The sequence below is a fragment of the Acanthochromis polyacanthus genome, chromosome 18 (assembly GCF_021347895.1).
Source record: "Acanthochromis polyacanthus isolate Apoly-LR-REF ecotype Palm Island chromosome 18, KAUST_Apoly_ChrSc, whole genome shotgun sequence".
Taxonomy (NCBI): domain Eukaryota; kingdom Metazoa; phylum Chordata; class Actinopteri; family Pomacentridae; genus Acanthochromis; species Acanthochromis polyacanthus.
This window is the reverse complement of record NC_067130.1, coordinates 2,140,866-2,156,947: the sequence shown is the minus strand read 5'-3', so window position 1 is coordinate 2,156,947 and position 16,082 is coordinate 2,140,866. Positions and strand designations below refer to the sequence as shown.

The 16,082-nt window shown below is 39.7% G+C and overlaps 1 protein-coding gene across 1 annotated transcript in view; it reads right to left on the bottom strand.

The window, feature by feature from the left end:
• grin3a (glutamate receptor, ionotropic, N-methyl-D-aspartate 3A) overlaps window positions 1-16,082 on the bottom strand; it is a 59,496-nt gene that overhangs the window by 24,896 nt on the left and 18,518 nt on the right. Inside the window, exons 3-5 of the mRNA XM_022204821.2 lie at window positions 3,308-3,977; window positions 1,069-1,452; window positions 381-526 (exon numbers count right to left, since the gene is read on the bottom strand). Of these exons, the coding sequence (XP_022060513.2) occupies window positions 381-526; window positions 1,069-1,452; window positions 3,308-3,977 (1,200 nt within the window). The remainder of the gene's footprint in view (window positions 1-380; window positions 527-1,068; window positions 1,453-3,307; window positions 3,978-16,082) is intronic.

Below are 16,082 nucleotides of genomic sequence, written 5' to 3'. Positions count from 1 at the left end.
AGCAATGGCAGGGTAAAGAGGAGGGTGAGATCTGAATGTGAACAGGCAAGCTTGTGGTGGGGAATGACAGCAGCAGGGAGGCAATTTTTTCTCCCTTTTTTCCCAAATTTGGACTTTCCGTGGGCACGTATGCACATTCCTTTTTTATCCAGGATGGTTCCGTTTCTTCTTTCTCTCTTAGTATAACCAAAAACAAATAGACTTTCAGGAATGCTGCCAGAAATGATAGCTAGCTGGGTGGATATTAAGCAAGTCGACAGCAGGAACCTGGATCAATAAAGACTGCTGTGTGTACAGGAGTTGCAATGTGTATACCTGAACAATAATGTGTACCTGCATGCAATACGTGGCTCTGTGCAGTGTCTGTCTTATTGTCTTACTTGAGATTATGTATGCCATCTGGTGTAGCCGGGACATTGTATCTTCTCATGTACTCGTGCATCTCAGGGAAACTCTTCTTGACATAGTCCTCTGCACTGCTTTCTCTCACTGTAGCAAATCGGAATCCCTGAGAGGGATGGTGCAACTGCAGGAAAGAAGAAATAAACCAAGATTTTACCTTCACAATGCCTTCAGAAACATTAATATTGATAGTCTTCATTTCGACTCATTGTTTCTCATTTTCTTCGCTTCTTTTGTGTTCATTTGTTTCTTTTCTTTTTGTTTCTTGAACATAATTACTCACAGTTTTGCTGCGCTCTTGTGATTCAGTGAATTGGTGAGTTGGCAAAAAGAGTTAATTACCTTCCTCCAATTACCCTTTGCAAAGGTGGTTTAATTAAAGATTATATTTGCTGGTTAAAAGTTTTAGAGACAATGAAGCAACACTGTAGCAATACACAAACAAACAAATAAATGAACCTTTGCTCATTTTAAAATCACATCTCAAACCTCAGAGACGAAATGTTGTTATTGTAAGTTGCGTGTGGAAAATATTTGATGAAATAAAACTTCCTGCAAACCTATTTCTTCATCACAGTGGCTGATAATCAGAAAATAAGCATTCTTTTAGACTGAACTTTAACTTTAAAAGTAATTTGCAGTGTTGAATCTTTGTGCCTTTTGTACCTTTGGATCATGAATCCCTGACAGTTGTTCATACGTCTTCTCTCCAACCATTACAGCAGCCAGGTTAGCAGTGTAGGTGGACAGACAGAACAGACAGAAGATGGCCCAGAGGTTCATGAGAAGACGACCAGTCCAGCATTTTGGGGGCTTGATGGCGACTGTTCTTCCAAAGAGAATGGCGTAGCAGACGTTGAGCGCCGAGGAGAAGGAGAACACTCGGTCGCGGTTGCGTCCTCGTGGTGTCATCCCAAACGGGCTGTGCCACTCGTACAGGGTGAGGAAGACGGCGGTGACATGGAGGGAGACGAAGATGCCGAGCCACATGGACCAGTGGAGAGGCCACATGAAGGCGCCGATGGGTGCGGCTGTGTCACGAGTGCGAACCTGCAAATGAAGTCAGTAGTAGAGTATGCTGTAGATCTTATTATTTCACTGGTCAGAGAGGCAGGATAGTTTGGGACCAGGAAAAATGAGAACAGCATTTTAATCCCCAATCACCCTGCAAAACCAGTACAGTCGTACACCCAGACTTACATACCCTTGTGAACACCATGTATATTATAACAGTCTCGCGTTTCCGATGACTTCTAGAACTGGAATCATTGAAACATGTGCATCTTTGTCACAAAAAACAATAATGCATTTTGGTTCTTTCATGGATTTGTTATAGGTCTTCTTGAAATATGACTAAATCTGCGGGGTCAAAAATATGCATACAGCAATGCTAATATGTAGTTAAATGTCCCTTGGCTATTTTTATACCTTAACTGAATGTTTTTGGTAGCTGTTCCCCAGCCTCTGCAAAGTTTCTGGTTGCATCTTTGACTGCATTTCTTGACAAAATTGATGCTGGTCAACTTAATTTGTTTCTTCATCAGTTTACCGTTCTGGATGGGTGTTAAATCAGGACTTTTGGGAGGCCAGCCAAATAACTTAAGATCCTCCTTTTCATCATTCCATCTCCTTTGTGTAAAGCTCCGGCTCCACTGGCACCAGAGCATGATACTGCCACCACCATGCTTGATGGTAGGTTTGGTTTTCTCTCTTCCAAACATATTTTCTGGTCCCGGTGGCCAAACAGCTCTAGTTTTGTTTCATCTGACCACAGAACTTTCCTCCAGAAGTCATTTTCTTTGCCCATGTGATGAGCAGCAAACTGCAGTTGAGCTTTAAGGTGCTGCTTCTAGAAGAAGAGCTTCCTTCTTGGGGAGTCTCTAAGCCCACGGTGATGTAAAACACGCTTGAATGTGACACGTGTGTACCAACAGCTTCTGATTCATTTTAGACCTGCTTTTTTGTTGATTCTTGGCTGACTAATTCATCCTGACCAACTGTGTCTCAGCAGCAGGTGATAGTTTGTGTTTTCTTCCTGATTGTGCCCGTGACACAACTGTACTATGCATTTGATACTGACAAACAGTTGTTTTTGGGATCAGTAGCTGCTTTGAAACGGCTCCAAGTGACTTTCCTGACTTTTTCAAGTCAACGATTTGCTTTTGCAGATCTGTGCGGTGTGAGTGTTTGTAGCTAAGTCTGATGAGTATATCAAAACTGGCTCAGAAGAGTCAGCAGCTGTAGTCAATCATAATCACCCACAAGAAGGTAAGAGGCCATACATCAGAGAAAGTTTGATTCACACAACTTTCTACATCACCAAAACTTATAAATTAAGTTGCTGAAGCTATACTTTTTGACCCAGCAGATTTTGTCATCGTTGCAGAAAATTTTTGATAAATGAAAGAGCCTAAATATATGGTTATTTTTCATAACAAATATGCATGTGTTTCATTGGTGTCATCATTGAAATCAATGCAATAGAATGCAAAACTACCAGAAAAGGTGCAGCTTGTGATGCTGGTGTTGTGGGAGAAAAAAAGAAAAACATAAATAATAGAAAAGACATTGACTGAAATTAAAGCAGAACATATACCTCTATAGTAGCATGTCATCAAGAAGAGAGTCATTCCCACCATCACTATTCCTGTCACCTGGTGAATCCACCTATAGTAATCATCTCACATTGGAATTGCATTACAATCCAATAACGTCGGACTGGCAGTAATAAAACTCTGCCATAGTGATACTGACCAGCAGCATACCAAGAGAGAGAGTTGAGATGAGGTCAATGACACACAGCAGAGAGAGATAGGCCAAAGAGTCGCAGAAATGAGGAATAAGAAGTGGAGAAAAAACTCTAATGAGGGCAAAAAGAAGTCAGCATAAGAAGAGCAGTACTTACCAGAATCCCCAGGCTGGTGGAGAAGAAAGGTGAAGTGAAATCAATGACTTGGCTTCTGGCTGAGTTAATGCTAAAAGATGTCACTGCCAGGTGGGCAGCTCCACTCAGCAGATCGCCCACCAATCCTGTCCAGCGACCGTTCTTGAACCCCCCATACTTCCCATCACCAACAATATAGAGGTCAAAGGTGAAGCCCATGTCCTCTGCCAGCTTCTCCAACAGGTCTATGCAGTAACCATAGCAGCATTTCTTCAGATCTGTGGGAACAGAGCCGTTGGGTCCTCCAAGGTTCTGGAAAAGTCCTTCCAAAACTGAAGATTCGTTGGTGAGCGGGTCCAGGCAGAGCTGGCCCGCCGGACACATCCCATCCCCGTCCACCTCACGCGTAAATACAAACGGGTGCTCCACCAGGGTCACCACTCTCATGTGCAGCCGGGCTGATCGACGCCAATCTACTCCACCTCCGGACCCCGGATGGCTTGGCCAGGCCCCCTGGTCCATCAGAACTTTCCCCTTGCGCCAGCGTCCCAGGCGGGTCCAGGTTGGCTGGCCGAGGGGGTCCAGTTGGAGGGACCAGATGTAGTGATGGGCCTCAGGGATGACATTCTTGCTTTGACTGTCTCTGGATATAAAACCACTCTTGCCCTCAAATGATGTGTTGGCGAGAAATCTGAAGGGGAAAGAGAGAAACAAGTGTCAGGAGAAAAAGGGGAACGTAAGGGAAGAAAGTGATCAGAGAATGATGGTAGGGGAAGATGAGAACAGCTAAAGAAACATCATATGTAGGCAACAGGTTGACAGTCCCAGAAGTTAGTAAAAGTGTTATATCTTTAGGAAAACATTTTTGTATGTAATTATTATAATTCAGTAAAAGATGGTCAGTGGGAGGCACCAACTAAAAGTCAAAAAGTGGCTAAATATGGACTTCGTATTAGTCAAATCCAAAGCAACAGCTGCAGTCTTCAGCTTTATATCATAGTTCATTTTATTCTCTGTAGCTCTGTCACCCAGTAAATGTAAAACTACTACTACTACTACTACTGATGCACAAGAATGATGATAGTTAGACAACAATTTGTTTAATCCTGCCTGAAAAATACATGTACTGACAAGAAGTTGACTGAAAAAGAGACTTGAAATAATTTTTTTCTTATTTTCATATGGACTTCCAATTACAATGTATATGTATTACACCTTTGTGTAACTGTGCGGTATGAACAGTAGCTTATATTTTTTAAGCTACATCTGATAGGATTTTCTGCCTGCGGTTGTTCAGACTGGGTTTGAGCATTGTTCTAAACCCTTTGCCTTTATTCTCTATTGAAAGAAAATACATTTGACCAGCATCAAATGTAATTGCATATTGATCCTCCATCAAACATTCCACACATCATGCTGCATTATATGTGTGTAATACATCCAAGTTACCTTCCAGCATCAGGGTGACAGCAAGACATAAAAGAGCAGAAGCTGAATGTGATTAGTATAATAGTAATAAAGGCTTGTTTATGAGGCTGAAATCTGCTTGAGTATCATCAAAACAGAAGCAAGACCACATGTTTCACGCCAGCAACCAGATGCTCAGATTCCAGTGATTGTGACTGAGCAGCCCTTCAGGACATCGTATGTGTGCTGACGTCAAACCTGAACCTGACCTTTCATGCTTGACTTTAAGAGCATCTTACATGGTCATCTGGTGGGATGCGTCACCATGCGACATGATCAAAAGCTCTCAAAGAGGCAATGAGTGGACCTTGAATTTTGTGAATTATCTGAGAAAGGTCAAAGATTGTTGTTTGCAGTCAGGATTAGGAGAGAAATCAGTAGGTTAAATATACTGACAGATTGTGGTTATGGTGTGAAGAAAAGGCTGTTAGAAGTAGATGAACAGCAGTCTCCCCTGTCTACACTACATGCTCAGCTGGCTCATCGATCCACTCCAGGCTGCTCCTCCAGAGGTTTTGGTGTAACAACATGATGCTGCACCGCTTCTAACTTTTGGACACAAAACAACAGGCCATTTGAGGCGTCTGACAAATGGGCCAGAGGTACATTTAAACTGATTAGGATAGCCACAAGAAGAATAATGACAAGTTAAAACTATCTAAACCAGGGGTGTCAAACATGCGGCATGCGGGCCAAAACTGGCCCTCCAGAGGGTCCAATTTTGTAAAATGCAAAAATTACAGAGAAGACATTAACTGCAAATTGTAAATTTGTAAAACTATAAATTTAAAACAGTTTCTGGAGAAGCTGTTTTGACCATAAAGTAGAAATATTATATTGCTCATTGTTCTTTTGTCATTTTGTGTCTCATTTTTGTAATAATTTGTCTTGTTTTTGTTGTTTTCTCTGAGATTTGTCGTGTCTCATGTCATCGTTTTGTTTCCTTTTTGTCATGCTTGTATTTTTGTCTAATTTTTCTCATTTTGTATATCGCTTCTTTCATTGTTTTGTGTATCGTTTTGTGTTTTTTTGTCTCGCTTGTGTCGTTTGTGTATTTTTTTGTCCTGTTTTTTGTCATTTGTCCAGTGTTTGGCGCTTCGTATTTTTTTGCTTAATTTTTTAATCTCTTTTCTGTTTTGTTTCGTGTCACTTGTCTCATATTTTGTCATTTTGTTCTCGTTCTTGTCATTTTGTGCCTCATTTTTATCATATTTTGTCTTGCTTTTTGTTGTTTTTTGTCTTTTTTTGTCTGACTGTTGCTGTTTTGATCATAACTAAATGTTTTGTTCCTTTGTAGACACTCTGTCATCTGTAATATGCTGTCATTTTACTTATCCGGCCCACTGGAGATCAAATTGAGCAGAATGTGGAACCTGAACTACAATGAGTTTGACATCCCTGATCTAAACACTAAAACTGACTGTAAGTTAGAGTCCTTTTTAACCATTAATTGGTGCTGTGCCAATCCTCTTATTATTTTTTTCATAAAATACGATGCACAGAGGAAGAGTGCATGAAAATTCAAATCACACAATAAAGTTAACTGCAAAGTGTACATTTTTAAATAAGTTTTCTGCTGGCTTGCTTTTTTCTTCATTATCATCTTTATCCAGGCACCTTAGAATCTCTGTTTCAGGGATTTACAGGCATTAAATGTCCGATTTGGTTTTTACTCTTGGTCAGTATATACAAAAATCCCACTTTAATGGTTTAAAACCGGCACCGGAGAGGTGTATTATCTCGGTGGCCTCAGTGGCTGTCTAGAGTGTGTTTGTGTGTGTGACAGCATAAGACAGACCACGGTCCGGTGATCACGCCATCTCTCTCACTGAGCCATGCTGCTGCCTGTCTGAGAGTGTCAGATACCAGAGCACACACTCACACCCCAACACCGAAGAAGACGTACATTTTTCCATCAGAACGGATATGTGTGAATGTAAGGAGGGAAGCGCCGGAGTCCGTTCGGTGCAGGTAGATGCACACCTCTTCGATATGCCTTCTGGGGGTAATGATGTAACTGACGTGACCTTTTCCAAAATATCTCTATCGTGTCACCTTGCTCACCGGCAAAAATGTGGCTTTCCACCACCTTGTCGGCTTTCCTACATCTTTAACAGGTTTTAAGCCGACCTGACAGCTTCACTAGTTTGTCTGAAGGTCAGTGTCTTCCACTGTAGCTTGTAGATGTTAAGCTACCTGGGGAGTTTGTCTTTTTTCACACGACAAGTGACAACGCTCTCACAACGCTTCATTTGAAAATGAAGCGTTTCATTTTAGTGAAAGGTCGCATATTATAGGGTTTAGCGTGTTCGGTTGAGACATCTGTAACATTTTAGAGTGTTTAATTGTAGAAATGTGAGCTTACGAGGACGTCACAGTGGAACAGTGGAGCTGAATAAGGGCAGCTGCAACAGAAACGAACACAAGCTGAACACATAAGTGCATGTGGTTTTTTCCCACTTGGAAGGAGCCACTGTGGACCATTTTCTCTCATGCATGTAGAGGGAGCAGCCAGCAAGTGCAAAACCCCAAAGTCAGCCTGCTGCTTACAATAACACTCCATCCTGATTGACTCCACTCTTTAATGAACTATTGAATTCTTCTAATGAGACCAGTTTGCCGTTGTTGAACCGACACACCCACAGGACCGCTCTGTCTCTGCTGACTGTTTTTGAATTCAGCTATGGTCTGGAAACAAGGACATGAGTTTGCATTAAAATCACAGTCTAGACGGGCTAACCATAACGATTAGATGTAATTTCTTGTGGCATGTTTATTTATTGAATGTAACTACATGGTGTATTATGAGGTACTTGTACTTGAGTATTCCACTGTGCACTTTGGTTTAGTACAGTTCAGAGACATACTGCAGTTTTTGTTATTACATATGAGACAACTGTTCTGAAAAACCTCATTACAAGTCTACTCATTTTCAGTGTCTCAGTGACATTAACTGTTGGACAGGTCAATATATAATTGGTGGACTTTTTCTATCATAGTTGACATTTTTTGCTTTTTTCAGGCCTAAATTCAACATGGCCGCCTATAACCAAACACCACATGGCATTTTAGAGAAAGATTCTTCTAAATATTATTTATACAAGTGAGTTAAATTGAAATGTGAAGTTATTCATAAAGATATTGTAGTAAACCTGTTCACTACTTTATATTAAATAAGTCAGAAAGCCTTGGAGTCTTCCAGTCTTTTCTTCAGGAGGAAATGACATCATGTGGAGCAGGTCATGTGATCTGGAATTAACACACTTCCTGCAGAGGTGTTTTTGTAATGGGAAACTTAGTTGAAAGTGATTTCTCAGACACAGATAAAATGAGTTATTTTCCATATAAAATCTGATATATTGGCAAAAAAGAAATATCTGTCATGATCATCTCAACTTAATAAAAAGAACACAATCAAAATTATTTTTAATCAGCTCATTTTATTATTGTTTAGTTCATTAGAAGGTGGTTGTTATTAAATTGGGACGGTTATTTAGTTGACATTTTAGTGATATCCAGTCATTATTTATTAATAAGTGATTGTTTCTATAATAAATAATGATGGAATTTGTAAAGACATGATCATAATGAACATTAAAAGCGTTTTTTTTTTTTTTTTTTTTTTACTTTTAATAAAAATGTATGCAAGATATATCCTATGGACTTCAAAAGTCCCTCAGTTATAGATTGACCTGGATGGCTCAGAACCTTCTTCAATTAAACAAATTAGAATCTGAAGCACTACTTTTTAACCCTCCAAATCTACACAACAACCTCAGTCCATTATCCACCAATATAAAACTTGTTACCAGAAACCTCTGTGTTTTGTTTGACCCAGACCTCAGCATCAAAAAAGTTATCCCGTCTTGCTTCCTCCAAATCAGAAGACGTCTTCAACTGGGATGAGATGTTTGACTTTGAAGGTCATAGCACATGATTTACATCCTGATCAAACCATTCAGTGACCTTTCATATCCTATGGATTATTGGATTGTCAACCTTTGAGAAACGACTCCCAGCAGGATAGAAATGTTTCATCACAGGATAAGGGTGAAATGGATCACTAAGAACAACTTTGGAGCAACAAGTTGGAACAATCAGAGTCAAACCATGTCAACAAAATGTCCTCTATAGCGCAGCAGAGCCACCAGATCTCCTCACTGTAGATGTCATGTATTCAGACTACCAATCTTTTGGTGTACGCTACATGTGCACTCAGCCACTTGTTGAGAATATGGGAAAGGGTGACTCATCTACCTATATCTCTTTTTTCCGCATATTACACCAGCAATTATGGTTTCTGTGCCATTGAACTCTCAACCTCAGGCACCTGAGGAAGAGTTGGTCTTCTGTATTTTATTAAATATAACACTAATGTACGAGCATCACAGTCATCAAATGTGTGCCATCGACCACCATTTCTGACTTTATTTGCTGATGTCTTTTCTACAAACACACATTAGTCACTGCTTCGATTTAAACACTACATGAGTATGCATTAGCAGAAATGTATCACTGTTACTTATTATTACCTCCGCCAAGGAGGTTATGCGATCGGGTCCGTTTATTTATTTGTCTGTCTGTGTGTGTGTCTGTGGACAGGATTTCTCCGAAACTACTTGTCGGATCTTCATGAAATTTTCACCAGAGGTGGATCTTGGCCCAGGGAAGACTCCATTCAAATTTTGTGTTGATCCGGATAAGGATCTGGATTCTGGATCCGGATTTAGATTTTCCAACTTCACCATCCACATCTTCCCTTGGTGGAGGTCAGAAATCTCGGATTGCTCTTGTTACTCTGTATAAATATAAGTACAGTTCATTACAGCATGTGTGTCCTAAATTAGGGTACATTATCCATCATGTCATGTGTGTACACGTGAAAGGTATCATCATGTTATCCTATTTAGCTAACTGAACTGTCTTTGTGACTGAAGCTCCTGCCATCTGTACCCCAACACTGAATCCACTTTTCAAAATAATTGAGATAATTTCTTCTCACCATTTAGTGAGAAAATCAGAATCAACAAAATCTCAATCAACTGGGTCTGCTCTGCTTTTTCATCTCACGGAGCACGACTGGATGTTAATTGCCTACATGCACTAAGCAGTGCACCTGTGTGGTTTGACATTTGCATTTGTTGTGCTTCTCTACGCTGGTAATTTTATTGTTTTCACATGTTGAATTTCCAAGAGGAAAACTGCAATCACAACGACAGCAACAGTAATCAGCTTAAGCCCTAAAACACATCTTAACCTTCAAGTTCATTCAGTTTACCTGGTTAAAATCTAGTTTTTAAGGCTGATGCTGAAGGAGATTTCCTCTTTAAAATAAGCTTACATCCTAATATAAGAGATTATTAATCAACTAGACTCAAATTAATAAAAATTTCCTCTTTAGGCAGAAGTTTCTTTGTCTTTAAGTCAGAAATTAGTGTGGAAGAAGTGGAATGACAGGAGACTTTTGTGCAGCATACTGATGACTCGTCCAAGGACAAGTCCTTGTTGATATATATCCAGCCTCTGCAGGGTCACTGACTGCCCTGTGCTCTAAACAAAAAGCATGGTTTACTTTTTATACAATGTGACATGATTCATTTCCACCTCATGAAATGGTAAAATGATGGCATTTGAAGCAGAGGAGTCCTGATGGTATTTTAAGCTGAGGAATGACGTCTGGGTGAATCACATCTTTTACACAGCAGCAGTAACCCAATGTCATGTCCGCCTTGTATTCTCCCCTCATGCATCACCTAAAAAAGAATCTGAGCATAAAATAGGGTACCGCAAAGCTGTGTTTATGTTCACATCGCTGCCCTCACGAGCTGAATGAAAAGAGATTGGAGCGCACTTAAATTTTCATTTTATATTACTTGCAAAATATGAATCAACAACACACCATGTTGTTTTTTAAAGTGAGTATCAAAGCATCTTGTTCTTAAAAACCAAAATATGATGAAAAAAAAAGCAAACGCCGCTGCCTTTAGAGCAGCAAGTGCCTGCCAAGAGTATTCCTCCTTGTTAAAGCGATCCCTGCCTGAGGCAAATAGAAAGTTTTTTTTTACTTACACTGGTTCAGGGAATACAAGCCTCAGAGGGGACATTTATCATATAGCATTTACTATCTTTATAGCTCATCTGGCTACCACATCAGGCTACTATCCTTTTACCTTGATGGGCACTGTGAAAGGATTTTTATCATAAAGGATTGTCTCTGGTGGGCTGAATATGATAACCTGATGAAATTTGCCCCGGTTGTATCTTATCTGTCCCTAGAGGGGCTTTGACTCGCTAAAGTTTATCAGAGTATCTGCATCTCTAAAGGTTATACTGATACATATATATATGTATATATATATATATATATATATATATATATATATATATATATATATATGTGTGTGTGTGTGTGTGTGTGTGTGTGTGTGTGTGTGTGTGTGTGTGCGTGTGTTTGAAATCTTGAAATTGTGTCTTAGAGTTGGGTTTGTGCTCTACTTTCTGCTCTTTTTCTTCCTTTTTCCTGCACTAAACTTTATTCTCCTGCTTTGTTATCCAGAAATGTAATTCTATTTTATGCTAAACACATGTAAATGTAAGATTAATGTCTACACACTGACTCCAAATGCAAATTTAGTAGCAGTAAATGGACAATAATTTGGTTACAGCCTAATTTTCAGTCATTTGTAAACTGTATACCAAGAGGCTGATACAATCTATGACGAAAAGTGTAATGAGAGTTGGATTTAATTGTTAAAAATACAAAGAAGGCCTGTTTCCAGAGCAAGAAACAGATTAAACCACGTACTTGTCTACTTTGATATAAGCTGAACGTTTCCAGCAGCTACCTTCCAGTCCCATTTTAACTTTCCTAATGCAGTAATCCTAAATGCTGCTCGAACATTCATAGCTCCGTCCTGCTCTACTGCTGAATTTTGGGGAAGTTTGCACTTCTCCAAAGCCCAGACTTGTCATTCAAGATAGCATCACATTCGACAAACACCTTTTTTCCCCCCCTCTTGTAAGTAACCTTAAAAAGCACAACAGTGTTGGTGAGGACATGCAGTGTGTTTGTGCACAGCATCACGTACGGAGCCAATGGTTCCCGTTTTCAAATGACTCAGCTGTAAATTCGTGCCAGGAACAGTTGTCATTTCAGCCGCCAAATCTGAAATGCGAAGCCTGGTCTTGTCAACCGCTGTCTGAAATAAAATGACCCACTGTTTCAAAAATCATGACAGATTTGGAGTGTTAAATCTGCCTTTGCTGTGGCTGTAAATCGTAAATGTAATGTGCAAAAAAAAACCAACAAAAAAGTGGTGTTTTTCAGAGCGACACAAATGTGATATTTTGTGTGCAAGCGATCAACCTGTGTAGGTCATTTTAGTATTCCTTGTGTAAAGCTGACCTGGGTCTTTCTTCTGAAAAAGAGGCAACGCAGAGTTCCTGTACCGGTATGCCGCTGCTGTCTGGCTCTATGTACACTACACTCCAGTGTCCCTTTTGAGTTATTCGCTCCCTGTAATGCTAAGTGATGTGCCTTGAAAGAATTCTCCCACAGGACCACATGAATGGATGACGAAGAGGCACAGCTCTTAGACTGCTCAAATGGAGCCCAGTGGTAAATCGGAGGGGGAAAAGCTCTGGGATGCGACTGTCAGGATGGAGAGTTTGTGCATGTTCTGATTTCTTGGTACTCGGAAGTTGAGAGAGAGTAAATGGAGAAGAGAAAGACGGGGATTAAAGCAATAATGAAGCCAAGCCAAGCTAGCAGTGAGAAATCAACAATATATTATATTATATTATATTATATTATAGATAGATAGATAGATAGATAAAACATTTACTGATTCTACAGCAAGGAAATTTGTTGATATGATATTATACTATAGATTAGATTAGATTAGATTAGATTAGATTAGATTAGATGTGTTTGTAGGTACTGGTTTTCATTGATTTCAAGAAGGCTTTTGACTCAGTTGACAGAAGCAAAATGTTCCAAATTCTACTGGCATATGGAATCCCTCCTCCTGTTGTTGAAGCAATAGAAAGTTACGTATATCAGCATTTCTAAGGTAGCCAAGACTACTAAGGGTAACACAGATGTCTTCTCCATAGACACCGGAGAACTTCTAGGAGACCCTTTAGCACCTTTCCTCTTCATCATCTGCTTAGACTAAGCTGCACTGAGGAAGGCAATCTTGCCCTCTGATGGTCTAACCCAAAAGCATTGTCAAAGCAGAAGACATCCTGAAGAAGCCCTCTCAGAACTTGCATTCGCAGATGACATTGCCCTCCTGGAAAATGCTCTCAGTGAAGCAGACGACCTTCTGCATCGGGTAGACCAAGAAACAAGACAAATTTGACTCTTCCTGAATGCTGGAAAGACGAAGTTCATGCACCTTAAGCCAACATCTGAGGAGACATTGAAGCACTAGAAGAGTCCAAAATCAAAAAAGTTGACAATTTCCTATATCCTGGAGGCTACACCAACACAGCACATGATATAGAAACAAAAACTAGTCAAGCTTGGGGAGCATTAAACTCTCTGTCAAAAATATGGGTATCTCCAATTAAAATGACAACGAAAATGAGATTATTCAAGGCATCAGCGGAATCCATCTTGCTCTATGGATCCAACTCCTGGTCACTATCGAAGACACTCTCAGAAAGAATTGATGGGGCATCTTTTGGAAATCACACCTCACCAACAAGTCGCTATATGGCTCACATCCACGCTGGTCACCCATCATTAGGCAACATAGACCAGCCCTGGATGGACATGTGGTGAGAGACACAGCGAAGCAGCCGGTGGTTGTTTTGGAAACCTGATACTGTCAGAAGGGCTGGCAGGCTGAGCACAACATTAAGGAAGGTTCAGGAAGGAAGACACTGGTCTGGAAGGAAAAGAACTTTTGACTGCAATGCTGGACAGAAGGAGCTGGAGGAAGAACTTTATTTACGTCACCGATTCCGTCGGATGCAACTGACTGACTGACTTGTAGGAACACTACCAGTCAAAAGTTTTGGTCACTTAGAAATATCCTTATTTTTGAAAGGAACGCATTTTTATTTTCAGTGAAGATAACATTAAATAAATGATAAATCCAGTGTAGACATAGTTAATGTGGTAAATGACTATTCTATCTGGAAACAGCTGATTTTTAATGGAACATCTCCATAGGGGTACAGAGGAACATTTCCAGCAACCATCACTCCTGTGTTCTAATGCTACATTGTGTTAGCTAATGCTGTTGAAAGGCTCATTGATGGTTAGAAAACCCTTGTGCTGTTATGTTAGCACATGGATAGAAGTGGGAGTTTTCATGCAAAACATGAAATTGTCTGGATGACCCCAAACTTTTGAACAGTAGTGTATAATACGTAGTCTATGGATATTCTAAACATGCAGAGATTTACATTTTTCTAAGCCGGAAGAATCATCACGAGTCCCAAAGAATCATTTCCATTTGTCAGCTGAATAAATCCAACTTTTATGCGATCAAGCCATGTTCCATACCAACCAGACAACCAGGTGATGAGTTCTGTATCCCCAGAGCTAATTTAATAAATGCAGTAGTTCCATCCCGAACGTCATGTGAAAAAATAAGCGCATCTCATGGAAATTGTTGGCTTTTTCCAACACATTTCAAACAAAAAAAACCACTTGATCCTCTTTGAAAACGTGTCTACAGATCATACTGTGACAGAATACACTTAAAACTGACATTTGTCATCATATGGATGATTTAAAAGAATAAATAAATCAGTGACATGGAAAAAAAAAAACAAGCATGCATACATCACACCTTCAGATTGATAAAATTAGAATCAGAGGTGCATCAGTGAGGTGTTCTCTTTGATGCTGATGAGTGGTGTCATTTAAAAAGCTCCCCTGGGGATTCAGAAGAAAGCTTGTGGGTGTCAAAGGGTCTAAATAGAACCAAAACCAGCACATGTTGGATAAGTAGAGCAAATATACTAAACAGAAATTAAGCACACTTTGACAGAAACATAAGCAGACACACAGTGACTAAAGGTGAAGCCTGTGATTCTGGAGAAAGATGATCGATATTCTGTCCGTCCATCTCCCTAAAAGTGTAATGGATTAGAATCAAATACGCCAACTTAACGAGTATCACAACTAATTTTTACCTCCCATCACCTTCTTTTTGTATTGAAATTCCTCTCTGATTGCCTTATTTTTGCATTCACTAGTCACCATCGCTGTGCAAACCCTGCATGTGACACCTGTTCTTTATTACATAGCCTGGAGCAAAACATCTGGTCAAAGTGTTCTTGTATTCATGTGTTGGTCTTCCCCTTGTGACCCACCTTAGCAGTGGGGTAATGTTAACTATTTTTGTACGATTGTAGCAAGGCTTTGATATATTATCTTGATTCTTTTTAAGATTATTGGTGCATCTTTTATGGTTTTTCTTAGAAGCTATTTCCTTATCGGCTTAAATGTGCATTTAATCCGTCTTTACAATGTTCTTGAGCAAATGTGTTGTACTGAAACTCAAAACGAGTAAACTAACACTTCATTGTTTTAAAGTTTGTTTGTTTTTTTACACCCCATCCTGCTAACAGTATTTAAGCAGTCTCCTGATTAATTACAAGCACTGGAAAAAGTTTAACGAAAATGTTCTGCATCTGAAAAGTCTCATAATGACTGAAAACAGAAACAGGTTTGATATTAAAAGCCACTCTATGTGAACATGGTAGGACAAGGATTCTAAACATGAAGGATGGATGCTCCCACAGCTCTGCAAGAGAAATCTTATGGTTCACTTCACTGGTTAGGTGGAAAATATTTCATAAATGCAAAATATTCTTTATCTTTTAATCACTTTGAGGAACAAAATAAGTCATTGGCTGTCTGGTCTCAAACCTTACAAGTATGCAATCTGTAAGAGCAGATCTTCATGCGACTTTATTTTCATATTTTCAGGGGTCAGAATCTGAAGCGTGGGTGTATTAGGAGCCTAACAAGCTCTCATCTGAAAAATCTGAATAGTTGTGACAACTAGGCAACTTGATTTCAACAATGCAATGCTGGTGCTTTATTAGTTTAGACAGTGAGGCAGAGGACCTTTTAAATGGCTTATTTCACTGTTAAATCAACCCTTAACAGTACCTGGTGGTGATTTGAATGTTTTATTCCTTTGAAGTCTACTTATACTGTATTAAATTATTTTTATGCCTAATAGAGTAAGAAAAGCCTTTAAAATAAAGGTACAGCAATGAAGCTATAGTCACATGTTAGTGTCACGCCCCCTTCTGCTCCTGAGAGCTGGCTCATTAAGATAATGACAAGCGGCTGTGCTGG